Source organism: Crinia signifera, chromosome 6 (assembly GCF_055691185.1).
Source record: "Crinia signifera chromosome 6, ASM5569118v1, whole genome shotgun sequence".
In the NCBI taxonomy this organism is placed as follows: Eukaryota; Metazoa; Chordata; class Amphibia; order Anura; family Myobatrachidae; genus Crinia; species Crinia signifera.
The window spans coordinates 168459263-168484872 of NC_139222.1; the positions used below are offsets into that span (position 1 = coordinate 168459263).

General features: G+C 43.0%; 1 protein-coding gene and 1 long non-coding RNA gene across 2 annotated transcripts in view; both read left to right on the top strand.

The window, feature by feature from the left end:
- HID1 (HID1 domain containing) overlaps window positions 1-25328 on the top strand; it is a 60375-nt gene extending 35047 nt beyond the window's left edge. The window contains exons 7-19 of the mRNA XM_083148049.1: window positions 2219-2441; window positions 2528-2584; window positions 4442-4582; window positions 4707-4797; window positions 4934-5085; window positions 5166-5244; window positions 6520-6684; window positions 6877-7104; window positions 10007-10140; window positions 11141-11212; window positions 20609-20700; window positions 21415-21573; window positions 24853-25328. Coding sequence (XP_083004175.1) covers window positions 2219-2441; window positions 2528-2584; window positions 4442-4582; window positions 4707-4797; window positions 4934-5085; window positions 5166-5244; window positions 6520-6684; window positions 6877-7104; window positions 10007-10140; window positions 11141-11212; window positions 20609-20700; window positions 21415-21573; window positions 24853-24916 — 1657 coding nt within the window. The 3' untranslated portion in view covers window positions 24917-25328. The remainder of the gene's footprint in view (window positions 1-2218; window positions 2442-2527; window positions 2585-4441; window positions 4583-4706; window positions 4798-4933; window positions 5086-5165; window positions 5245-6519; window positions 6685-6876; window positions 7105-10006; window positions 10141-11140; window positions 11213-20608; window positions 20701-21414; window positions 21574-24852) is intronic.
- Window positions 13058-19566, top strand: LOC146008593 (uncharacterized). Its single transcript, XR_014444536.1, has 2 exons — window positions 13058-16186; window positions 16274-19566. It is a non-coding gene; the product is annotated as an uncharacterized LOC146008593 (long non-coding RNA).
- Window positions 25329-25610: the final 282 nt, after the last annotated feature.

Below are 25610 nucleotides of genomic sequence, written 5' to 3' on the forward strand. Positions count from 1 at the left end.
ATAAATAAAAAGCAATTAGTGCCTGCTTCAAAAGTTAGATTTTGTCCCCTAAAGAAATAGTTAATTTAGGAAAAAAAAATATATATATATATATCGGTCCTATACTGTTATTATTTTTAATAATTACAGGTTGAGTATCCCATATCCGAGTATCCGTTATCCAAATTATTTCAAAAACCATACATTCCAGAAAGTGGAATTTTTTTTTATTTTTTTGCTAAAAACTTACTGGGGACAACTGTAACAGCACTACTGAGGGAATGATCTGTAACTGCCATTATACATGTGCAAGACAATGATTGCTTGGCATTCAAATTCAGTGCCTGAGATGGTACACAAACTTTATTTCATGTTTTTTGAACAAATAAAATATATTTGTGTGCATTTCATGTGGTTGATGTGTTTATACAGCATAAATGCAAGATACTTCAAAATACATAATTGAAATATGAAAATATTCAGAAATACGGAATAATTCGTTATCCAAAATTCTGCTGGTCCCGAGCATTTTGGATAAGGGATAGTCAACCTGTACTATAATAATAATATTAAAAGTAGTGCATCATTTTTATGCAAAATCAAAATGATTAGAAGTATCTTACCTAGGATCAAGGCTTAAATTTGGGTTTTGGGTAAATATTTTTGAGATGTCCACCTAAAAAAGTACATTCTGCAAAGTACAGTTTTCATACTAATTCGGATAACAGATAGCCGGATAAGGGGTACACAACCTGTACTGTAGATCCATCAACTGGGGAGAGATATTCCTAGTATGTACCCAGCTTAAAATTTTTATTTTATGTCTGCAAACCTGGTTATGTTGAATAGGTTTGATAGCTCAACAATGGCAAGGAAGTCAATAGGTCAGGCAATAAGTTGCCACATGACAAAATGGTCGACACAAGGAAGATGTTGACATGAAAATGGTCGACACCTTAAAAGGTTGACATGTATTTTATGCCTTCACGAACAAGTGTTACTACAGAAGCTCACCATATTGTTTGCAAGGTGGTGTCCAATCCCTTTTGTGTACATAGTGTATAATAACCTTTTCTTTATTTGTATATACAGTATGCTGAGATGTGTAGTTCAACAACAGCTGGAGGGATGCTCATTGCCATCCCTGTTCTAGACCTGCATGGAACATTGCGGGGGGTTTAGGCATGATCGCTAAGGTCCGAATCTACCACCCCCCCTGCTCCCGATGGTGGTGGTTTGTGCATGCGTGAATATGCGCATGTGCAAACGCCTTTGTTGGCGCTGGGGTGTTCTAACAGTATGGGCAAACAAGCAGATGAAGGGGACTGGTGGGCACACCTATAGAAATGCTGGGCGTACCCCTGCAAGAGCAGGCATGCCCATGCATCCTCGGGGTGGCCAGCTGATTTTCACATGATGTCAGCGCCGCTCCCAAATCGGCAGATAGCATACATCTGAAAAGTAAGTATAGACTTTTCAGAGCGAAGGCTAGAGAAATCATTTGATGGTGAGGATCCACATCAAGCGGGTGTGTAAGCATGCAGAATGCTAGTGCAGGGATTCAAGCAGTGGGCGGGTCATGTGTTCGGCCAGCCGGCGTTTACCTGCTCTAAGTGAGTACCTATTACACTGCTAGTGATGAGCGCTCCTGCGGGTCACTAGTGTCATCCCCCGACATCTGTACATGCAGTTCAATCTGCTAGCCATGCCTTGCTTAAGAATTTCTTTGTTATTCTGTAATCAAATGTTATTTTCATACTATCCTTACGGTACATCTAGAAGTATAAATAGTTTAATAACTAGTCTGAATTAAATTAAAAATGCAGTTGACATTTGAAGAACAAGCCAATTCTTAAATCACTAGTTACCAGCTGGTCAAAATGACAGAACAACGTAACAGTAATGTCCACACTGGCTGCTGTGGATGCTCAAATGGAGCAACACTTTATTGATCCCTCAAGTGCTATCTAGTGGCTACCGGCATGCAAACCACTTGAATTCCCCCATAGAGGTGAGGAGCAGCGTTAGCCTTTAGTTATGTAGGATAGTTTTGGAAAGGTTAGGAAGGGCATTTTTTGGACCTTTGCCAGGTCGGTAACTCTGGGACTTGTCACTTCTGTTTGTAATCATTCCCCCTGTTTTACTTTTTTCAGTTCTCCTAATCCAACATTCCAAGGTGGTATTTTACTATATGTATAAGTACTGTAATCTTGCATTCACTCTCTCTCTCTCTCTGCAGACATGCTCTACCCCTCTTCACTTCACTCTTGAATGTAGTTTGTGCATACGACCCTGTTGGCTATGGAATTCCTTACAACCACCTGCTGTTCTGGGATTCACGTGAGCCAATGGTTGAAGTCTCTGCCCAGCTCCTCATTGTTACTTTGGATTCTGATTGCACTATCACCTCTGGTCCCAGCATGGATGGAACTACCACCAGCACTGCCATGGATGAGGGTGAGGTAAGTTACACCATAGTTTTATTTTGTAACCTCATTACTGCTTCCACATGACTTGAGACCCTAACTCATTGTCTGTGTTCTTATAGAGCCCAACCCCGGACAATCTCTTTGTGAATTATCTGTCACGGATCCACAGGGAAGAGGTGAGGAGGGGGTTCATTAGGCAAGACTGTTCCAGTGTAGCTAGTAATTTATTTATATGTGTTTGTTATACAGCAAAGTAGCTGCAACTCAGCTTTGTGAACTACAAATAATGGGTGTGTTCAAATTGTGAGTCTTCATACATATGTCCACGTATATGTGAATATACTGGTTATTAATTTATTTTTTGCATATTTGTGGCCTGTTTTGTCACCTATATTAATTGTGAGAAGATTTAAACTGCCCATAAACGACATTATTTAGCACAGTGCACCATGCTTATAAGTGTAAGTCTCTGGAGTTGTATACCTCTCTGTGCTTTCCTCTCACTGTGGCATACACTATGCCTAGCTTCACTTTATTCCTTGCTTATTGTGTGCAGTGATTGGTTGAAACCACTGCCTAATTTTTTTTCTCATTTTTTTTTTCTGAGTAATCACAGTTGAGTGTGTTCACTAATTAGGTGGAGAATGATACTCATTGGTCAGGTGTAAAATGTCACTATTGCGTTTTTAGTAATAACCTGTACTGTCTGCATTTTGTGCAAACAGAGTTTCTGGTGTCCACTTTCTGAATTTCAAAATGATTCAAACCCTGTTGGCCAACTGGATTGCTTTGAGTGCCATTCTAGTGATATACATTTCCAATGTCCCCCTGTTTTGGTGAATGCAATATGTGGCCAAATGTAGTAGCCTTCGAGTTTGGCGGCCCTGTGGGATGTTGGCTGAACTGGGAGTTTTTTTAAAAGGGGCGTTAATTTACCAGGCATGGTTTTGCCCTGTAAATGGCTGCCTCTTAAAAAAAAAAACCTTTGCGTTCGCCTTGCATCCCTTGAGGCCGGCGAACTCAGAAGATATTCCGTTTAGCCGCTGCTATCATGTTTAGTTTCTATACAGATGTGTCCCACTGCAGCCTTGTTGTATATAGCAGCTGCTGTAGCGGACTAGGAAACGAAGCAGCGCTGCATGCCATGACTGTTCGCATTGCTGCCAGCTCCCATAGGAATCAATGGGAGGCGGATGCATGCGGCTCTTATTGAACTAAATCATAGAGTGTGGTGCAATGCGTACTCATCAAAGCTTCTCTGTATGAGAACGCATCTGTGTATACTGAACTCTGCAGTGAGCGATATCACTTTTAGAGTTCCAGAGAAAATGTTTAGATACATTTCAAATAAAGTTGATGGACGGGAAAAGACTGAGTATAGGACGTGCTTTCTTCAGTTATGGCATGTGGAAAATTGCCCTGTCCTAAATTGATTTTCCACATGTATCAATGTGGTGAAGTATGTAAGATGATGGAGTACTATATGCCCTCATTTATCGGTGATAAAACGCCATGCCAATGTGCACGTACAGTCAGTCTGTACAGTCAGTGGATTTCTGACCTGGGTATATGCACAATCTATGCAAGTATCCATAGCCGACAGAGGAAGAGTGACCGTCACCAAAGAGGTGAATTCACACTCTCCCTTTTAAAGTCTGCCATTATAAAGCCTGCCCGTGTCAGGACATGCTTCACCGCACTACTGTAAATGGGGAAGCAGATCCAGACCAAACATCATACACAAGTAAAACATAATAAATCTACACTTGTATGTAGGCACGCATGGGCTAAACTATCCATAAAATCAGCACGTTAAGGACTGGTGGCATGGCTGTGAACATAACATGTATTGGTGAAAATGCTTTTCATTGCCTGGGTATGTAGCATATTCTGAGAGATTATGACCGTCCATCAGGTTTGTGGTCAAGGGGTCATTTGAGCAATTGGAATCTGCTGTCTATTGTGTGCAAATGTATCTATTTTATGTTGGTAATATTTTACTATATTTACCATGTACTCTTCTTACACCCCAGGATTTCCAGTTCATTTTGAAGGGTCTGGCTCGCCTTCTTCTAAACCCACTCACACAGACCTACCTACCAAACTCCACAAAAAAAATTCAGTTCCACCAAGAACTACTGGTGCTATTCTGGAAGCTGTGTGACTTTAACAAGGTCAGGATTGTCTCTCTTCTCTCCATATTTAATTGGTCTGCAATGAAAGAGTCTTATTTAATTGGTGCTGTGTCTGGTGGGTTTGGTGCCTTCTATCTCACATTGCCTTCTCTCGCTCCTACAGAAGTTCCTGTTCTTTGTTCTGAAGAGCAGCGATGTCCTGGATGTACTGGTCCCAATTCTGTACTTTCTGAATGATGCACGAGCGGATCAGTGTGAGACTGTTCTCCCTTCATCTCTCTTCTTACCTCTACGTTCATTCATCACCCACCATTTTCACATTTTACATATGAGCTTTCAATGTTATTTGCTTTCATTGTTCATTTGCTGTTCTTGCTTACATTCTTTCAGCTCGTGTCGGTCTGATGCACATCGGGGTGTTCATCCTTTTGCTGCTAAGTGGGGAGCGGAATTTTGGAGTTCGTTTGAACAAACCATACTCTGTGCGAGTCCCCATGGATATCCCAGTGTTTACAGGAACACATGCAGACTTGCTTATTGTGGTGAGGGATTACATCATTTGCCTTTTACCTGTGCTTGTAATATTTCTGCTAGCTAATGTGAACATCATTTTCCTCCTTAGGTTTTCCACAAGATCATCACCAGTGGACACCAGCGTTTACAACCCTTGTATGATTGTCTGCTTACCATCGTAGTGAATGGTACAAGAATGGGGTCAATGGAATGGGAATATGTTTTATTATCATTGACATTTCAGTTTAGGTTTTAGATGTTGTGAAATTGATTTATTTTATTGTGTGTCCACTAGGTGGCACTGTGACTTTACCATTCATAATTATGTTCTACTCTTTGATAGTTACTATTATACATCAGTTATACTTTTTTCATGCTAGTGAGTAATGCTTTTACATATTTAGTGATACTATAGCTTTTGCTGTTTTCTAATTGCATTATTATTTCAATAGTTCCACTTTTGATTTATAACCCACTTTACTGAAAATATGATCTAAGCTAATTGTAAAAACATTTGTGCTAAATGTTTTTAAATATGCATATTTTATAACTGTGTATAGATACTGTGTGTGTGTGTGTGTGTGTGTATATATATATATATATATATGTGTGTATATATATATATATATATATATCTACATCTGGAAGAGAACTGATGAATTAGTGATAGGGTTGGCACTTAACAGTGGAAAGACAAATCTGTGGCAAAGCGTTATCTTGTGGCAGTCCACCAACTAACTACCATATGATTATTAGTTGGATACCACCATTATAATGCAGGGGTTACAGAGAGATTGCAGCACATAAAAAGCACACAATGGATTTAGAGGCTGTATTTCTGATCTCCACAAGGTTTACACGAGGCAGAGCAATTCATGTGTTAACTTGTATAATTGGTTGTAGGTTTGTTATATATGTTGATATTATGATGCATTCACATATCAATTTCCTTCATCCTAGTGTTAGAATGTAATATTTTGGAGGTTATCATCTGCTATGTAATTCAATGGTGAGCCTAAATTATAATTGAGAACATGATAATATGGCTTTGCAGGTTATTGGTGATCTGAGTTTGCCTTTGGTGATTTTATTCTGAAATTGGTGATACTGATGGCGGTGATGATGTATGTGGCTGAGTTCAGCCCTAATGGACTCCTTAAGGTTCATGTTTCCCTTATAACTTGAATACCTTTTTACATTTGTCAGTTGGTAATGAATACACCTGTGCTCTAGCTAGAAGAGCTGAAAAACCAGAACAGTTAGGGCTCCTTGAGGTACTAACATGGCCACCCCTAGAGTATGTGATTACTGTTAAGTTCACAGGGAGGTGTGTTTGTATGTGGCACTCCATATAACTTCCTCAAAGGGACCACTGCATCAAATATTATGTTTTTTTACTGCTATTTCTGGAGTGTCCTCTTTTTCTTTTATATTTACTACTTATATTCTGTTTTTCCGAGCAGTATCTCCCTACTTGAAGTCCCTCTCCATGGTGGCATCTAACAAACTACTGCATTTGCTTGAAGCTTTCTCCAGCCCCTGGTTCCTCTTCTCCTCTCCACAAAATCATCATCTCGTTTTTTTCCTGCTTGAAGTTTTTAACAACATTATCCAGTACCAGTTTGATGGTGAGTATCTGCTAGCATTTCCATATTGCTTTTTTATTTTATTTTTTATTTCCTTATTTTTGCTAATTATTTTGACAAGTTCAAATTATTTCTGTAGGTATACATGTATTGGTTTGTTTCCTCTCCATGTTACATTTATTATACTTTTTGTTTTCTCACTTCCTCCTAATGCTTTTTCTTTGTCATCAATAGGTAATTCAAGTTTAGTTTATGCCATTATACGGAAACGTAATGTATTTCACCAGTTAGCAAACCTCTCTTCAGACCTTCCATCAATACAGCGTGCACTGCAGCGGAAAAAGAAACCAGCTGAGCCAATATCCCGTACCAACTCTCAAGATGGAGCGTCCATGGAAGGCTCACGGCCTGCTGCCCCAGCAGAACCAGGCACCCTAAAAACCAGTCTGATAGCCACACCTGGTAAGTACTATGTTTTAACAAGCACCCTATGTCTGCCTAGCAATGACTTATACCTTTACCAGGATCCTTAGCAAATCTTTGAGCATTGGCTTATACTGTAGGAGGCAATACAAATAATTACGAGTTTGCAAAAATTAGTTATTGTTATGAAACTTTCATACATTGCACTAATGTATGCACCAGAGAAATTAGAGATCCGTTTAGAGAGGTCAATTCACAGTACCCGCAGCGAGGTTGCACAACTTTTCTACAAAGTGCAACCTCGGAGAAGTACACGAAAAAACCAACCTAAACTGCAACAAATGTGACTTCTGAGATATCCAGTCCATATAGAATGCTGTCATTGGCTTTAAGGCCATGTTAACAATAGATTCAAACATTCAAGATGTTGCTTCAAAAAATGGCATCGGCCCCTGTTTTCCTGCACGCCTGAAGGAGGCAGTATTGTTCAAGACATGAATTACACAATGTTCTCGCGTTGCTAGTCTGGAAAACAGTAACAAAGATCAGTATTTGTGCTGTTGGTTTTTGAAATGCATCAAATGGATAATTTTGACACTTTTTATTAATGATTGAAAACTTATAGCAACAGTTTTTCATCAAATTAAAGTATTTCCAATGTTATGGGGGTACAGGTATATGTATATTCATTTTAAGTGTATTTATACAAGTTTGTAAATGTTGAAATACTTTTTACCTCTCATCTTCCAGCCCAACAATACAACACCTCACCATACTATTGCACATAGTTGAATACATTATAGATCTTTTTGGATAAATATAACTGTAAACTGACATGCCTTTTTTAGCCAAATTGTATATATATTTAAACCCCACTTTTTTTTTTACTTAAAAAATAAAATAAAAAAAACATATTTTTTCTGGGTTACTTAAGGTCTCATTTATCTACTTGATCATCGTCATCACTGGGATACACCAGAAACATGCAATGGATCATAAATTGATTATCGTCAGACATTGGGCCTAGGTGGGGGGGTTAGGGCGGTTATGGGGATCGGCGGGGGAGGTGGCAAACGGCGACGGGAGCTCCGTTGCCACGGGGCATGCGAGCCCCCTGGTGGGAGCTGGCGATTTTATGAAGCGATTGTGCTGGCGATTCTGCAAGAACCAGGCTGGCTCCATCTGTAACGTATTTATTAACAGTTTCTTATATAGCGCAGCAGATTCCGTTGTGCTTTACAATTGATGCTGGTCGACCATAATGTTGGTGACCTAATGATCCATACCCTTTTTATCACCGGGCAATCAGCTGCTAACTGTGAAGTTACAGGCTTGGTTTGAAAAATGACAGGTAGGAGCTGATTGGCTGGTGATAAAAACCAGACACACTATCACTTCACCAAGCACCAAGCTTAATAAATCTAATACATTTACCCCACAGTTCATTGGCTGGTGCTTTACCTCCTTTCACTTTATCTCCAGTTCAAGCTTAATACATCTGCCCAATTGTCCCTTATGTATTGCTTTTTGTGCAAGCCCACTATAGTAAAGAACTGCCCAGTCTCTAAGTTAAATAGGAGGTTGATATGGGTCCTCTGCATGGCAAGGCGTGGTGGTTTATCATTTTCTAGGATGCAATAGAGAAATGATAGAATCTGATTGGCTGCTATGAATGACATCACCTATTTTTCAATTTTAGCAACTGTAGTAAATTTACCCCTAAGGTTGCTAAATCCATCCAGAGACAGATCCTGCCTAAGTTTTGGCTCCATTACCCTTTATCTAGAAGCACTGGTTTACTAATGTTATTTTCATTATTTCTACAACTTGACCTTGTTTTCCTAACTTTTGTTATTTTAGGTATTGTTTTTGTATAAAATTGGTATTTTCTGTTATACTTTCTATGCATGACATTCTTGCATCTATGTAATGTATAGTATGATATATTTCACTGATTTTCATTGTCTGAAGCAGTTGTTCTCAAACTGTGGGTCCTGACCCTAAAGTGGGTCCCAACCATTTCAGCATGGGGTCGCGACTCCAAGTTGCTGACCATCAGCCTGATGACTTCTCTGATCTCTCAGTCAGTGATCCAAGGAATCTAAAAAAATCAGTTGAATTGTCTGTTACTTTGCCTCCCCCGTCATCCACTGCCTCATGCCATCCACAAAACCTCTATAGTATGTATAAGCTTTAATATGAAAAAACACATGCAGGGCGGGGACTCCTGAAGGACCCAGCAGGTTACCGCATATGGCAGCCATTATGCGGTAACCTGCTGGGGTCCGGCATTCATTTTTATTGTCTGACGGTCTCCCAGTGCAAAAGAGAACACCTGGTCTAAAGCATACAGATGTGTCAGGCTACAGTTTTGCTACATATTACATATAACCTCATTCTCTAGCGGCGGTGCTCCATATGCATCAGCTGCCAGTCCCATTGTAGTAAATGCATAGTGGGAGCTTGTGTAAGCACGTGGCCTATGCTGCAATGCGCACTTTTATGTATTTTATGCTTACAGTATATATTTCCTCCTGTGCTACCTTTTGGTTTTCTTTTGCGTTGTTGTTTGCTGGAATGTAATGTACTCTTAAAACTCAATAAAATTGACTGAAACTGTGTATTATGGCCCTTATTCAGATCTGATCGCAGTAAAAATTAGAACCATGTGAACTGCAGGTGGGGCAGATGTAACATGTACAGAGAGAGTTAGATTTGTATGAGTTTTTTTGTTTCTGTGCAGGGTATATACTGGATGCATTATTTTTACACTGCAATTTTTAGATTTCAGTTTCAACACACACCACCCAAATTTAACTCTTTCAGCACAATACATCTGCCCCACCTGCAGTGCACATGGTTTTGCCTATTTTGAGAACAAATTTGTACTGGGATCAGATCTGAATAAGGACCCATGTCCTATTGCAACTTCACTCTTCAGCTATAGAGAAGCTAACTGAGAAAGCTCAGGTATCAGAGGATGGAACTCTTCGAGCTGTGGACCCTGAAGTACCGTCATCACCCGGAGAGAGCAGTCTGGCCCGTCCCATGAGTGACACTGAATCTCAGAGTGGGGTATGTGAGGCTAACCTGTTAATCCCTGCTTCAATTTCAAATCTATTGAGCCTTCTACAATTCTGAAAAATTGTCTACTTTAGTGTATGTATGTATGTGTTCTTGATAAAAATCAGAGAGGATTGAAACGTTGAACGGAACTTACCTGTGTCCAGGTGTATGATTTCTAGAAGAAAACCAGTGAGTGCCGCCCTAAAAACTTTGTGTGTATATATATATATATATATATATATATTTCGTAGTAATTGGAGGTCGGCACAACCAAAATTGCAAAAAAAAAGTCTTTATGTAGAAAAAGCAGTGAAATCCAAGTTGCAGCTACATTTAACAATACACCAGCCTTTCCGTATGCTTAGCAATTCTGCATAGGTGTAACAAGTGAAAAGCAACTGCAAACAGGGCCATGTTCAGTCATGCTTAAAGCATGAAGTGAAGTGTGAGATTATAGGTCTCTTGCAATATAATTTATGGTGTTGGTGTAGACCTAGAACACTCTAATAAACTTTTATGGAAAAATGTGGCAAACATGAGTATAACTGTGGGATCCGTTTTGAAAATGTTGTTCCTTTTCTAGTTACATGATATTTTCCTTAATATGTATACCTGAGTCAACTGTACTCCTCTACATACAGAGCATTTTATATAAAGATTTGGGTTTGGATTTACCCAGATTTACTCGGATCTCAAAGCGGGATCTTATTGGCTATCTGGCTGTCACATGTCAAAACATGTGACAGCCGATAGCCAATAAAGGTGCATACACACTGGGTGTTTTTTTGCCAGCGATGATGCGGGAGCTCACATCAGCAGTCACCACTCATTGCTGGGCCGTACACACTGGGCGGCTTTCAGCTCAAAATCACCCAGTGTGTATGAGCCTTAAATCGAGGTAAATCTGAGCCTGCACATCTCTATTTTTAATGACTGCTTAATAATTTGGTCACATATTTGGTAGCAATGTCTGGCTTTGCTCTTACTATAGCTCATTTATTTTCTGCAGGAAGCTGCACAAAGTAAGCCGATCAGACGTCTGTCAAGCACCTCATCTCATTGGAACCCATCTACAGACTGGGTGAGTCAGGGTGGTGTATATGCACGTACGCAGGAAATAGAAAAGGAAAATTAGTGCAGACACTGATGGTTAATAAATACATGAGTTGATTCAAAGTTAAGAACAAGGCAAAACAAAGGAATAACTGTCTAGCAATGTGTTGGGTGCATTGTTTGAACGCAGTGTAAATAACAGCTGTTTTAGGAGCGAATATATTCCCATACTATACCTAATTCTCTGCACATTTTTACCCCCACCCACACACACATACTCCCACACCACCAAAAGAAAACATGGTATTGTCAAGGTGCAAATCTACATTATTTGCGTTGTTGTCATATAGGAAAGTAATATCATAAATCTTTATTGATCCAGCCTTCTCATGTCTCAATATAGTAACATTTTGTGGTGAGATGGGACTCTAGCTTTGTTACAAGGAAAGCTTTTGGTTTTCCATTGGGGGACACAAAGTTGTATTGTGAGCCCTTTCACACTCTTGGGAGAGTGTTAAAATATATCCAGAATGTGACGGTTGAAAATGGTTAAGGCCAGTTTTCTAATGGAGATCTCTTGTTCTTGTTCAGCCCTGGTTATTTTGTTACTCGTGGAACAGTTAGGGTGCCTGAGGGAAACCTATATGGGTTGGCTGTAATGGACCTGAAGAAGTTGCAGGAGGTTGCACGTTTATAGTATGGCCAGTCCAGGAAGTAATCAGTCAGAAAGTGGGACACAAAACAGATCTACAGATGGAGCGGGTCTCCGCTTTGCAGGGGATGGCGGAAGATTCACCAGCCGCCATCCCCCGCCATCCGCCGGAGGGGATTGCGCGCGCACGAGATGCGCGCGCATCCCCTTACAACGGGGCGTCCCCCGCCTCGCCGACGGTCACCCCGGGTCCCCGCCGCCTTGACGCACCCCCCCCCCCCCTAACCCTGTCAGTCTCCCAGAAGCGGAGACTGACAGGGTTCCCGTCCCCCCGCCGACAGGAAACTGGAACGCACGTGCGTGTGAGACGCACGAGTGTCCCAGTATCTATCGCCGGCGCTCGCCAGTGCAAGGGATCTGGTGAGCACCGGCCAAAGATGGGACCCGCTCCATCTGTATAAATTTGCCAAAATTAGGGCTGTTTTTTTTTTTTTTTTTTTAATGCAGATACAGCCGCAGCATGTCTATACTCTGTGTGTAATTTGCGTCTGTATCTACATACCATTTTATGTTCGTGTTTGGCTGCAAGACACTGTAGCATAACATTTTGTATGCAGATACTGTTGCAATTACACATAGAATGACGGCATTTTTATCTACAGAAGCTGCTTACGCATCCTATTCGCACAACGAGAATAAAATGCGTTTTACTGGAAAAAATTTAAAAATTACATGAACAGTACACGACTGATTTTGAGAGATGATATTTTAATGAACTGTGATGCTGTTACATTGGTGACTTTACAAATTTTTGGACGTTTGGGGACAAATCAAATCCAACATTTCTTTTTCGTCCACTAGGGGGCACAGGAGTTCACGCTGGGTATGAGAGGTGAGGTAGCAGAGCGTGCACCAAAGGGTTACAAAAATGTACCCAGCATGCTCCCTGCCTCCCTTCTCCCTCATAACCCGCCCCCTGACCCTGGGTCACCAGTTTTTTCTTTGGTGCCAAGGAGAGAGCAGCACCATTATTGCGGCTGTTAGAACAGCCATGGGTTAGAGCTGCTGCGGCGGGTGCTCTTTTAGTGAATCACCGGCAGCGCAGCTCCATCACTCGGCGGCGGCGACGGCAGCGCTGGCGACTGGGCTGGGGACTTCCGTCGCGGGACCCTCTCTCGGAGGCTCCCGCAGGCTGCACTCTGTCCCCGGGCAGGTAAGCGGCGGTTCCCTGCTTGCAGGGAGTCGCGTCTAGCAGCGATTCCCCCCCCGTTTGTATGGGAGTCAGCGGGGGGGCAGGCAGTGGGGGTCTGGACTGCTCCACCTTTCCACTAGATCACCAGGGACAATTAGTCAGGCTATGTCCCGGGGGTTGATGCCTGAGGGGGAGGTTAGACAGCCTGGGAACCTACAGCCATACACATTGGAATGTTGTATATTGGGCCTGGTTAGTACTTGAGTGGGAGACCACATAGGAACACCAGGTGCTGTAGGTTAGTCCCTCCCCCACCCCTGGGGAAGTGCTGAGGCTTGCTCTCTGATTGCCCCAGGTGTCCCAGCTCCTCGTTAAGGTCCTAATCAGCAGCCATTCTGGCACTTGCTGGGTTTAGAGACGGAGGCTGCTGGGATTCTCCCCCACACCCTGCTCCTGGAAGCCTGGTGTGTGTGTAGTATTTCTCCTCTCCTGCTGCTGGCTGGATTGTTGAGCTTTGCTGATGTCTTCTTTCCAATATCATTGGAAGCTTGAAGACAGCCTGGGATCTACAGCTAATGCTGTATATTGGGCCTCGTTAGTACTTGAGTGGGTGACCACATAGGAACACCAGGTGATGTAGGATTGCCCCAGGTGTCCCAGCTCCTCGTTAAGGTCCTAATCAGCAGCCATTCTGGCACTTGCTGGGTTTAGAGACGGAGGCTGCTGGGATTCTCCCCCACACCCTGCTCCTGGAGCCTGGTGTGTGTGTGTGGTATTTCTCCTCTCCTGCTGCTGGCTGGATTGTTGAGCTTTGCTGATGTCTTCTTTCCAATATCATTGGAAGCTTGAAGACAGCCTGGGATCTACAGCTAATGCGGTATATTGGGCCTGGTAAGTACTTGAGTGGGTGACCACATAGGAACACCAGGTGCTGTAGGAGTACGGAGGGTGTAATGGTTAGCATTACTGCCTCACAGCACTGAGGTCCTGGGTTTGATTCCCACCATGGTCCTAACTGTGCGGAGTTTGTATATTCTCCCCGTACTTGAGTGGGTTTCCTCCGGGTACTCCGGTTTCCTCCCACAATCCATAAAAAATAATAATATTTTTGCCCCAGGTGTCCCAGCTCCTCATTAAGGTCCTAATCAGCAGCCATTCTGGCACTTGCTGGGTTTAGAGATGGAGGCTGCTGGGATTCTCCCCCACACCCTGCTTCTGGAGCCTGGTGTTTGTGGTATTTATCCTCTCCTGCGGCTGGTACTCTGATGCTGTCTTCCTTCCAATATCATTGGAAGAGATGAAAGTTTGAAACACTGTCACCATTCATAGTATTGGCTTTGCATATACGGTGTCTCCTTTTCAGCTTGCTGAATTGTTGAGTTTATCTGCCCATACCAAATGGCTTTGCTAAAGCTTTGTGGGTAAGGCTGCAAGTGTGTTGCTTGGGTGTCAGTGTTGTAACTGCTGGTGTTTTTTGTCTTTTATCATGGACAGTATGCCTAAGGCGAAACCTGGCAAGGAGACTCCATCTCCCATGCAGCGTACCTGTAGGGTATGTGTGGACATACTCTCTCAGCAGGAGGAGGATATCTGTTCCAGGTGTTTGGCCCTTGAAGCAGATCTTCTGCTGCCTTCACAGCAGGAACCGGCCTGGGCTTCGACCTTGACTCAGGTATTGACATATTGACCGCTTGTCAACTCCTTACCTCCTGCGCCCCTTCCCCCTGTGCCCATGCCCCCTGTGGCAGTGGCCAGCACCAGTGTTGGGGCAGCTCCTGCTTATGTAGAGCCCCCTTGGTGGCAATCCTTTGCACAATCTGTGCAGGGGTTGACGGCTACTCGGGCGGGCAGGGATTCCAGGAGGCAGTGTAGGCAGCAGAGTCCCGATGCGGGTTCTCCGCGTTCCGATTCGGATTCCAGCTCAGTGGCGGAATCCGCAGGGGCCGATGACACTTTGTCCTGAGTGGAGGTAGAGTCTCTGATGCAGGAGGTTAAGGCAGTCCTCCAGAGGGAGGATGAGGCTCCTGCCCCTAAAAGTAAAGACCTGCTTTTTAAGCGTCTTAAGAAAGTATCGGCCCAGCTCCCGCCTTCGGCCCTCATGGAGGATTTATTGGAGACTGCGTGGTCTCAACCGTTTAGAAGGTTCCAGCTTTCCAAGCGACTTACTACTTTTTAACCTGTTCCTCCCACAGAGAGGGCTAAGTGGGAAAATCCTCCCCTGGCGGATGATCATGTTGCGCGATTAGCTCGCGCTTCAGTACTGCCTATTTCGGATTCTTCATCTTTGAAGGACCCTTCTGAGAATTTCCTCAGGACTGCTTTTCACAGGCAGGGGCCATTAGGTGTACCACGCTTGCCGCGTCATGGGTGGCCAAGGCAGTGTCTGAGTGGGCGGGCAAGGTGGAGAGAGGTTTGTCCGACGGCTGGACGGCCCACTGATTTTGGAAAGTCCCCAGGCCTACTACGGAGTCATTTGCAGGTCGTGATTACACTTCTGTTATCTCACGGTTGGAGGATAACCTGGAAGAAATCGTTTCTTACTCCTTCCCAAAGGACACTTCACTTGGGAGCTCGGCTGGGCACTCGGTTGTAGAGAGTATATCTTCCAGAGGATAAGATCCACTTCCTTCAGAGGAAGATTCATTCCCTTATAGGTCACAGAAGGGTCTCAGTACACAAGTGTATGGTGGTGTCTTCGACATGGTAGAGTATACACAGTTTCACTCGCGCCCACTTCGGCTTTACACTCTCAGCCAGTGGACAGGAGATCATACTCGTCTAAGGAGCCAATTGATCACACTGTTCCCGAAGGTTCGCCTGTCTCTCACATGGTGGTTAAAGACAGACAACTTGTCTCAGGGCCGCCCGTTTTGGATTCCAACCTGAGTCTTGCTTACCACGGATGCCAGCCTACGGGGCTGGGGAGCGGTTTGCAATTCTCAATCTTTTCAGGGTCGCTGGACGGCTCAGGAGTGTCACCTTCCGATCAATCTCCAGGAATTGAGAGCAATCCTTCTGGCTCTTCAGAGGTTGGGGTCCCTCATCCGAGGGTGCCCTGTAAAGATCCGGTCCGACAGCACCACGCCTGTGGCCTTTATCAACAGGCAGGGCGGGACATGCAGCAAAGGAGCGATAAAAGAAGTCTCCTAGATATTCAGGTGGGCGGAGAAGCAGATTTCTGCAATCTCTGCAGTCTTCATCCCAGGGGTTCTCAATTTTGAGGCAGAAGTCTCCTAGATATTCAGGTGGGCGGAGAAGCAGATTTCTGCAATCTCTGCAGTCTTCATCCCAGGGGTTCTCAATTTTGAGGCAGACTTTTTAAGTCGGCAAGATAGTGTACGCATTCCCCCTGTTTCAACTCCTACTTCGCCTTCTGTGGAAGTTCAGGATGGAGGGAGGAATGATGATCCTATTGGCCCCGTCGAGGTTGGTACGCGGATCTATGGAACCTGTTGGTAGCCTCTCCTCTGAGTCTATCTCTGCGTCCAGACCTGATTTCACAGGGGCCATTCCGATACCCGGACTTCAGTGGCCTGGCTTTGACGGGCTGGCTGTTGAGGTGTCCCTCTTTAGAGGTTTTCCGGGCACTTCAATCGTCTCCTTTCGAGCCTCTGGAGGAGGTGGATCTGAAATGGCTATCCTGGAAGGTGGCTTCTTGTTGGCTATTTCCTAAGCACGAAGGGGGTCTGACATGAGTGCATTATCATGGAAACCGTCTTTTCTGGTATTTCACCCGGACAGGGCGGTTCTTTGTACCAAACTGGATTTTCATCCAAAGGTGGTGTCTGAGTTTCACCTTAACCAGGAAATAGTGGTGCCTTCTTTTCCAGGTTCTTCTGAAGCTGAAGCTTCTCTTGATGTAGTCCGTGCGTTGCAGATTTATCTTCGCAGGACTAAGTCAACTTTTAAGTCTGGTTCACTGTTTGTGCTTTATGGGGCCAATAAGAGGGGCTAGCCCGCTTCCAAACAGTCCTTGGCGAGATGGCTCACATCAGTGGTTCGCCAAGCGTATCTTTCCACACTGATTACTCCCCCGGAGGGGATTACTGCACATTCTACCAGGTCTGTGGGTACATCCTGGGCCGCTAATCGAGGCGCCTCGGCTGAACAGCTCTGTAAGGCGGCTACTTGGTCCTCTTCCCAGACCTTTATCAAGTTTTATGCATTTGATACCTTTGCATCGGCTAATGCACAGTTTGGTAGACCTGTGCTTTCCGCAGTCCAGGAGCGTCCCCCACCCGTGAGGGGACAGCTTTAGGATGTCCCAGCGTGAACTCCTGTGCCCCCTAGTGGACGAAAAAGAAAATAGGATTTATGGTCTTACCTTGATAAATCCCTTTCTTTGAGTCCATAGGGGGCACAGGACGCCCTCCCAGACGCACCTGGTAGCGGGGCTTCCTATGTAGGAAAGTTCCATGGCTTTAGGGCCTGTATGCTATGTGGGTGTGCGTTTGCTCTTCCTTCTTCTCTGGCTCTGCTCCTACCTTGGGCTTGCTAACGAAACTGGTGACCCAGGGTCAGGGGGCGGGTTATGAGGGAGAAGGGAGGCAGGGAGCATGCTGGGTACATTTTTGTAACCCTTTGGTGCACGCTCTGCTACCTCACCTCTCATACCCAGCGTGAACTCCTGTGCCCCCTATGGACTCAAAGAAAGGGATTTATCAAGGTAAGACCATAAATCCTATTTTCACAAGATCAGACCAAAATCTGTTCCCATTGCATACGGCCTATATGTCTTAAGCTGGGTACACACAAAACAATATCTCCTCCAATCCGGCGCATTGAACTATATATATTAATATATAGTTAGCATCGTCTAGTGTGTACCCACTATATTGCTGATGATTCAAGCTCTCCAGGGTCGTTGGAGACTTACTCCATCGGCCCTACATGCAGGACTGAAAGGAGATGTCGTTAGTGAGGGCCATGGTGCTGAATGCCGCATGGCCCCTACTGTCGATCCAGCGCTGCCCACATCAGTGTGTGTGTGTGTATGCATTGCAGATGTTGGGCTGGGTATACACTGTCTAGTATGGACCCAGCAGTATTAGACATTCTTCTATTTCAGTTATTTTGGCTCAATTAATTGTCTCTATTATCAATGTTAATAATTATTAGGCAATTGCTTAAGCTAATGTATGACTTGCCTTCAGGGCTGTATGAGCCATATGATAATGCAGAGCTTTCCATGCCCTGTTTTCGTCCATATGAAAATTTTGTCTGTATAGAGCTGAACATCTGTAAACAGAGGAGACTAGGCCTGAGTGGTGAGAGCGGAACGTGGGTTAGTTAAGGCTTTTGTATGCCCAGTGTTATGTACCTCCCTTTTGCTTTAACCATACAGGCCTTAATTTACACTTCCAGCACTGTAAGTGGTATAGTGGCTGTAACCACCTTTCATCCCTTGAGGTTGCTTTGCTGGTGGTTTTCATCTGAACTCTGGGCTGGTGATGCAGCAGCTGGTTTTTGTAGGTATAGTGAAATAGATATGGTGGTTATGTGTCTTGGTATTGTCTTTATTTGCTGGGATTGAGAAAATGACTTATCGCACCACAGTAATATTTTTGTTAGGGGGTCATATCTGGACCTACTTGTTTGGGATTTTCTTTGTTTGAACATCCATGTACTTATTGTTCATTGTTGGTGTTTATGGTGCAGCGTCATTAAAGCGAGTTCTGACTAACCTTTCCTCATGCAGCTTTGGCATTGGTTCATATTTCTCGCTTTCCTCTGTGCCTTTAGCTAAGTGTTCATATTACTACGAAGACTTGTTCTTTATTTGTTTGCCTTGGATGTGCCATGCTGTTTGTATTGTGAAGCAGTTCTATTAAGAGACAAGCTGTCTCCTTCATTGTCCCAGTGCAAATGAACCATTCTTTCTGATGATTTATAAATACATGGCTAAAACCAGAAAGATAATACAAAGCATATAGTAAAGATTTCAATGGGGGACCGCTGCCGATTTATAATTAACCATATCACCCACAGGTGGCCAAAATAGTCTGTACACAATGGACTTTATCATTCAATGATGTCACCAAGGCCCACTAACCATGCAGGTTGTTTGGCTCTATTGCCAAGTTAACCTGCATGTTTGGAAGGCATCAATTACCGCGAACGGGCTCGTGCATCATTAACGATATTGTTAACAATATCTCTCAGAAACCCCTTTTTGCGCAATATTTTTGTATCCATAATATAGGCAAAGAGGTGCATTAAGAATCAAATGCTTCCCACACACTGATCAATCATAATTAAGTTTTTCTCATATATAGGTATATTTAGCTTTCAAGAAAGAAATATATTGTCTCTGAATACAGAGGTTTCAGCAATTGTGCATCAATAATTCAGACAGGTATATGGCTAACTTGTAGTAATAAATTGTTCCACTTTAACCATCCCACAGACCCACACCTCACATGCCATAGATTACAGCCACATGAGACTAGCACAATAAAGTCTAGCAATAAAAAGCAATATATCCCAGAATAACCAAAAGGGAAGTATTTGTCTCTGCTGTTTTTTGATGGTAACGTTGTCCATACCAAAGGTAAAAAAAAACACTTAAATGATCAAGCAGTTCATAAACTGTACCAGAAGGCCCTACAGGATGTAGGTGCATAAACAGACCTATTGCTTCTGTCCTTTTACAATTTGATCTTTTCTCGAGAACTCTTAGAACTTTCAGGGTTGTTTCTGGGGGGGATTTTTGTCGGTCTGTTTGTTCTGACATCATACAAAAACTACTGAATGACTATGGATGGCGTTTTCATTATTATATATCTAAGTGACCTAAAAATAAAAATGTCAATGTGATCAGGTAGAGATGAGCAATGAAGTAAAATCAGTCACTTTACACTCTGCCTGTGCTAAGCCATGTACACATGGTGCCATTTGCCAGGGCCATTTTGATTTAGATAGTGAAAATCACACTAACCAAAATCGCACCATGTGTACACTGCGGGCAATATCGGTGTGCGACTCCGCAGCGTTGCTATTGCCCTGCGTTATAGACAGTGCAGGCAAGGCAGTTTCGACTAGACGCATGTCTGTGTGTATGTGGCCTATGGCCAAATACACAAATAGTCAAAATGGCTTAGTGCATAAGGGATTTGGGTGGGTTATTTTGTTTCTGTGCAGGGTAAATACTGGCTACTTTTTTTTTACACTGCAATATAGATTTCAGTTTGAACACACCCCACCCAAATCTATTTCTCTCTGCACATGTTGCATCTGTCCCACCTGCAGTGCACATGGTTTTGTCCATTACAGAAGGAGTTTGGTTTTGCAAACCAACCTGAATTAGGCCCTAAGTAAGTAGCCTGCCCTTGTGTACACCCCTTTAGTTCAGCCGAGCAATAACGCACTTCCGCATGAGCAAAGCCACCGGCAAACGCTACTATATCTATAAAATTGTAATGATTCTGACATGTCCAAGACTTTTTATTATTATACTGTCCTATGCTGATTGTTTCTTGGTCAGAGTTTCTGTAATGAATAGATAGAGCATAGGTAGACAGATACTATTCCATTCCATTTTCTTACTATATTAACTTATTTCCTATGATGAATGTCAACAGGTCATGTCCTGGAAGGTGAAACTGCCGCTTCAGACAATCATGCGGCTGCTGCAGGTCCTGGTGCCACAGGTGGAGAAGATCTGCATTGACAAGTGAGAGTTTGGAAAAGAGCTCATTGGTGACAGTAGTTGCAGGGAATGAAACGGCTGAGGTTGTCAGTGATCATTTAAAACCATAATGAGGGATAGGTGATAAAAAATCTTGATCATTACAAAGCATAACGGCATATAAGGAATTTTTGTGTGTTTTTTTTCCTCTCATTTATGTATGAAAAGTCGATGGGCGAGATTTAATAGAGTGTGATTTTTAGACTTTTTTTCCTTTTTCAAAATCGTCCAAAATTGCACGTTTTCTGAAAATCGCACATTTAATAGAATGTGAATTGTGGTAAAAATCGCACTTTTTGCCGTTTATTTTTGTAAAATAAAATGCACATTACAATGTCTCCAAAATCGCACATGTCCTCAAATTCACATTTTAATGACTAAAAATCGAACCATATCACATTTTTTTGCCACAAATTCACATCTCATTAAATTGTAGAATTCTTCCAAAACAATGGTATTTTGAAAAATGTGATAAGGTACAATTTCGAAACCTTACAAAAGATCGTACCTACTAAATCTCACCCTATAACTTTCTGTTTTCATTATTGGGAAGCTTTGGTTGGTTGCAATTGTATTTCATATGACTAATCGGAAATGGCTTTTTTTCTTGAGTTTTTAGATGTCCATGAATATGTATAATAATGTTTGTCTCTTCACATGGTATGTCATGCACTAAATGTTTGACTTGTTAACTTACAGGGGACTCACAGATGAGTCTGAGATTTTGAAGTTTCTACAGCATGGAACCTTGGTTGGGTTATTACCTGTTCCTCACCCCATCCTGATCCGCAAATACCAGGCCAATGCCGGCACTGCTATGTGGTTCCGTACATATATGTGGGGGGTCATCTACTTGAGGTGAGAATTGTATTAGTAAATTATAACTTCAGTTTGCAATCATTTGGGGAGAGCTGCATATTTAGGCAATGCTGATAGTTGGGACAATGATGATTGTAACATTTAAGGGTAAAATTGTCAGTCAACTAAATGCAGGTGTACACTACGTGTAACAAGCAATTGTAAATAGTTTTTTCTATAATTCATTGCACTCCACAAATAATGTTTGGTGCTCTTTACCAAGAAGGGCGCCCATCGCGGGCATCGCATGTACCAAAAAATCGCAGTACGCTTCCTCCGACCTTTTCATACCCCCACTATCTACGTCGGCGTGGAGTCGAGAATAGAAAGTGTGGCGAGCACAGCGAGCCACCGAGCCCGAAGGGATGCAGACACCTGTGAAGCCCGCGAGGGGACGCGTATACCTGTGAAGGTGTCCGCGTCCCCTCGCGGGGCTCGCCACGCTTCGGGCACGGTGGCTCGCTGCGCTCGCCACACTTTCTATTCTCCACTCCATGCCGACGTGGATAGTGGGGGTATGAAAAGGTCGTAGGACGCGTACCGCTGCGCTCGCCACGCTATGGGGTGGCGTTAACAATTGGGGGGGCCCATTTCACACTTCAGGGTGCCTATTTGGCCTCTGTGGGCCATTTAACATTGTTCCCTATGGAAAATCGGGTCAATTGGGACATTTAACATTGTTCCCTATGGGAAATCGCTGTAATCGCGTCGGTCGCATCGCATGCGATTTTTTGGTCGCATGCAATGCGACCGACGCGATTTTTTTTACCTTGCGATGCCCACGATCAAAATCGTGGGCGCCCTTCTAGGTAAAGAGTACCTAATGTTTAATAACCGAAAACACACAAAGAATATACACATTTTGAGGGAATTATTTGTGGTTTTTTAACCCTTTGGGTGCCAAGTGAATTTGCCAAAATAGGTGTGAAAATTGCCATGCAAACTATGATTTCATCATAATGACCTGTAATATTTACCTTTTATATAGGAAATACAATCTTTTCTTTGCACAACAATTTTTTAATTTGAATTTATATGTGAGCGACGCTGGCATTTTTAGCTTAAATTTTGTGCATCACAGATGTTGGCCCTCAAAGGGTTAGACATGGTGGGTGAGATGTACTAAGCCTTGAAAATTAAAAAAAATGGAGAGTGATAAACCATAAATCAGCTCCTAAATGCCATTTTTTAAACACAGACGGTGACCGTTCATCACTCTCCACTTTATCACTTTTCACGTTTAGCACATGTGGCCCATTGTGTTAATCCCATTCCTGTGGTTGGATCATTACTGAAATGCATTTAACCAGCGCCACTTCATTACATGTAGTTAGCGGCTTTACCTCTTTTGCAACATATTTCTCAATATTGCTCTTGTTTTTAAGATTATTCCATAGGTGGATGCGTTCAATTGCAAATAGCAGGCACTTATTTCAGATATATGCCTGTTTGTATTGGGAAGTTGGGTAGTGTGTACATCAGTAATGGGGAATCCTAAATGCCCTAGTGAACAGGGCACATCTTTGCGTATCCACATATTTTAATGTTTAGTGCAGGACTTTATATGGTTCTGATAATGGTGTTTACACATCTGTATGAAGTACTCCACAGGGTTGCCATTGTTTTGTTCTCTTCTCTGTAATCCCTTTTATCACCACTAGGATGATTCCTGTAAATCTTAATGATATGTGCTGAGCCCTTTACACTAAAATAGATTTGGGACATGACATTCTGTCAAGTTGGTATTTAGTGCCAGTGATTTATATAGTTACTAGTTATCAGTGTGGTATCACTGGAGATGAGGTACTGAACGATGACATCGGGAGCTTGGTTAGGGCTTCAATTACAAAAAAAGTTGACTTAGAGCAGGGGTCCTCAAATTATTTTGTTCTGGGACCCCATCAGACAATAAAAATAAGGACAGGACCCCAGCAAGTTACTGCAGAAGGTCATAACATCACCTGTGAAGTTATGCGCGTCCCCACGCAGGGCTCGCCACGCTTCGGGCTCGGTGGCTCGCTGCGCTCGCCACACTTTATAAAATCAACTCCACGCCGACGTGGTTAGTGGGGGTATGAAAAGGTCGGAGGACGCGTACCGCCACCCCTTGCGGGCTCGCTGCGCTCGCCACGCTTCGGGTTGGCGTTCATCATGGGGTGTCAGTAACAATGGGGGCCCATTTCACCCATGAGGGGGGGGGGGGGGTATGCAATTAAAATTGGGGTTTCGGGGGCTTTTTACATTGGGACCAATGTAAAAATCGCATCGATCGCATGCGATTTGGTTGCATGCGATCGACGCAATTTTTTTAGGTCCCGATGCTTGAGATAAAAATAGCTGGCGCCGTGCTAGGAAACAAGTACTGAAAAATCATCAGCCTGATGGTCAGCAACATGGAGTCGCGATCCACTTTGGGGTCAGGACCAACAGTTTGAGAACCACTGACTTAGAGCATTCATAAGTGTAGTGTTGAAGATGCTACAACCTAAGTGCGCACATAGCTTATACAAAGGATGCACAAAACTGTGTCTATCATATACATTACTCCAGTCATTATTTTAGTGGTTCATGTAACCTTCATAAACCTTTCCTATCCAATGACATCCCCACTATACAGCACAAACCTATCCTCACTTATTTTTATCTCTCACCTTTTTATTGTCCAGTTCTGTGGAACCATATCATACAGCCTACAAAATATTTTTGCAATCTGTTGGACCATTATGCAATAGATAACACCTATCCTTGTGTATCAATCCCTATTCCCTATAGATTGTAAACTTGTGAGCAGGGTCCTCCTACCAATTTGACTGTCTGTAACTATCCAGTTTGTTTTATCCCTGTTTACAATTGTAAAGCGGAATAGAACTTTCTGCGCTGTATAAGAAACTGAATAAATAAATTAAAAATGTATCCCTGCAGTTTAACAGGTAAATTAATAGGTAAGGGCCCTATTTGCAATCTGTATCGGTGGCAGATGATCTAAATTTATAGAGGCTTCTGTATGGTTTGTCAACATGGACATGTCAGCATTTGATTTATTTACTAAGATGGGAGTTCTATTGGAGATAGAATCTTATTGATTGCCCATAGCAACATCCTATCTTTTATCTACTAGAAGGTACTGAATAAATAAGTAGATTTTGATTGGTTGCTATGGGCAGCATCCCATCTTCAATAGAACTCCCATCTTAGTAACTAACCCCATAGAATACTGGCATTAGATACGTTGCTGTTTAAGGATTGTGATTACTGAAGTTTTGTCTCTTCCATTTGCAGGAACATGGACCCTCCTGTTTGGTATGACACCGATGTGAAGTTGTTTGAAATCCAGAGAGTTTAGATGTCAACTCCTGCTACGTACCTGTTCTATATGAAGGCTTGTCATAGTGTCCCTCACAATCATGCATTTACACAGATTATTGACCACTCCAGTACCAAATGACTTTTCCCCCATGGACACAGGCATATCATGCCACTTGTATCATTGATCTAGTTTTAGTTAATTTTATTTTTATTTTTTGGTTTTACACATTGGTTTAGATTTGGGCTGGGCAACTCGTGGCTTTTCAATGACAATCTTCTGTGTGCTATTCCAGCATGTTTGCAAGCAGTAGTTCAGACAACAGGCCATGTGTTACCCGTGCCTGATTTACACAATGTTCTTACTGCATCTGTGTTCATTATCTTAAGTAGCACTGTTTTCTCCATGTTCATGTGAAATGAGATGTAATCTATTAAATTATATTAATAAATACAGTGTCTGTGCATGAAAGGTCAAGGGTAGCAGGGTCAAGGGTATCTGTGCTCTATAAATCCATTAGGCTGATTGCTGAGATTATCTCCACCCCCACATCATTATCTCTTGCGTATCCAATAAATCCACCGCTCAGCCCATATAGTTTTTTTTTTTCAGCAACAAGTTTCATTATGCACCGAAGCCAAGTGTGATAACTCTGCATGTTCTGTTGATGATTGCCCTGTCCATTCTTGAATGGGTGGTTATAGCGCACCGACAGTCAGGATTCCGACCGTTG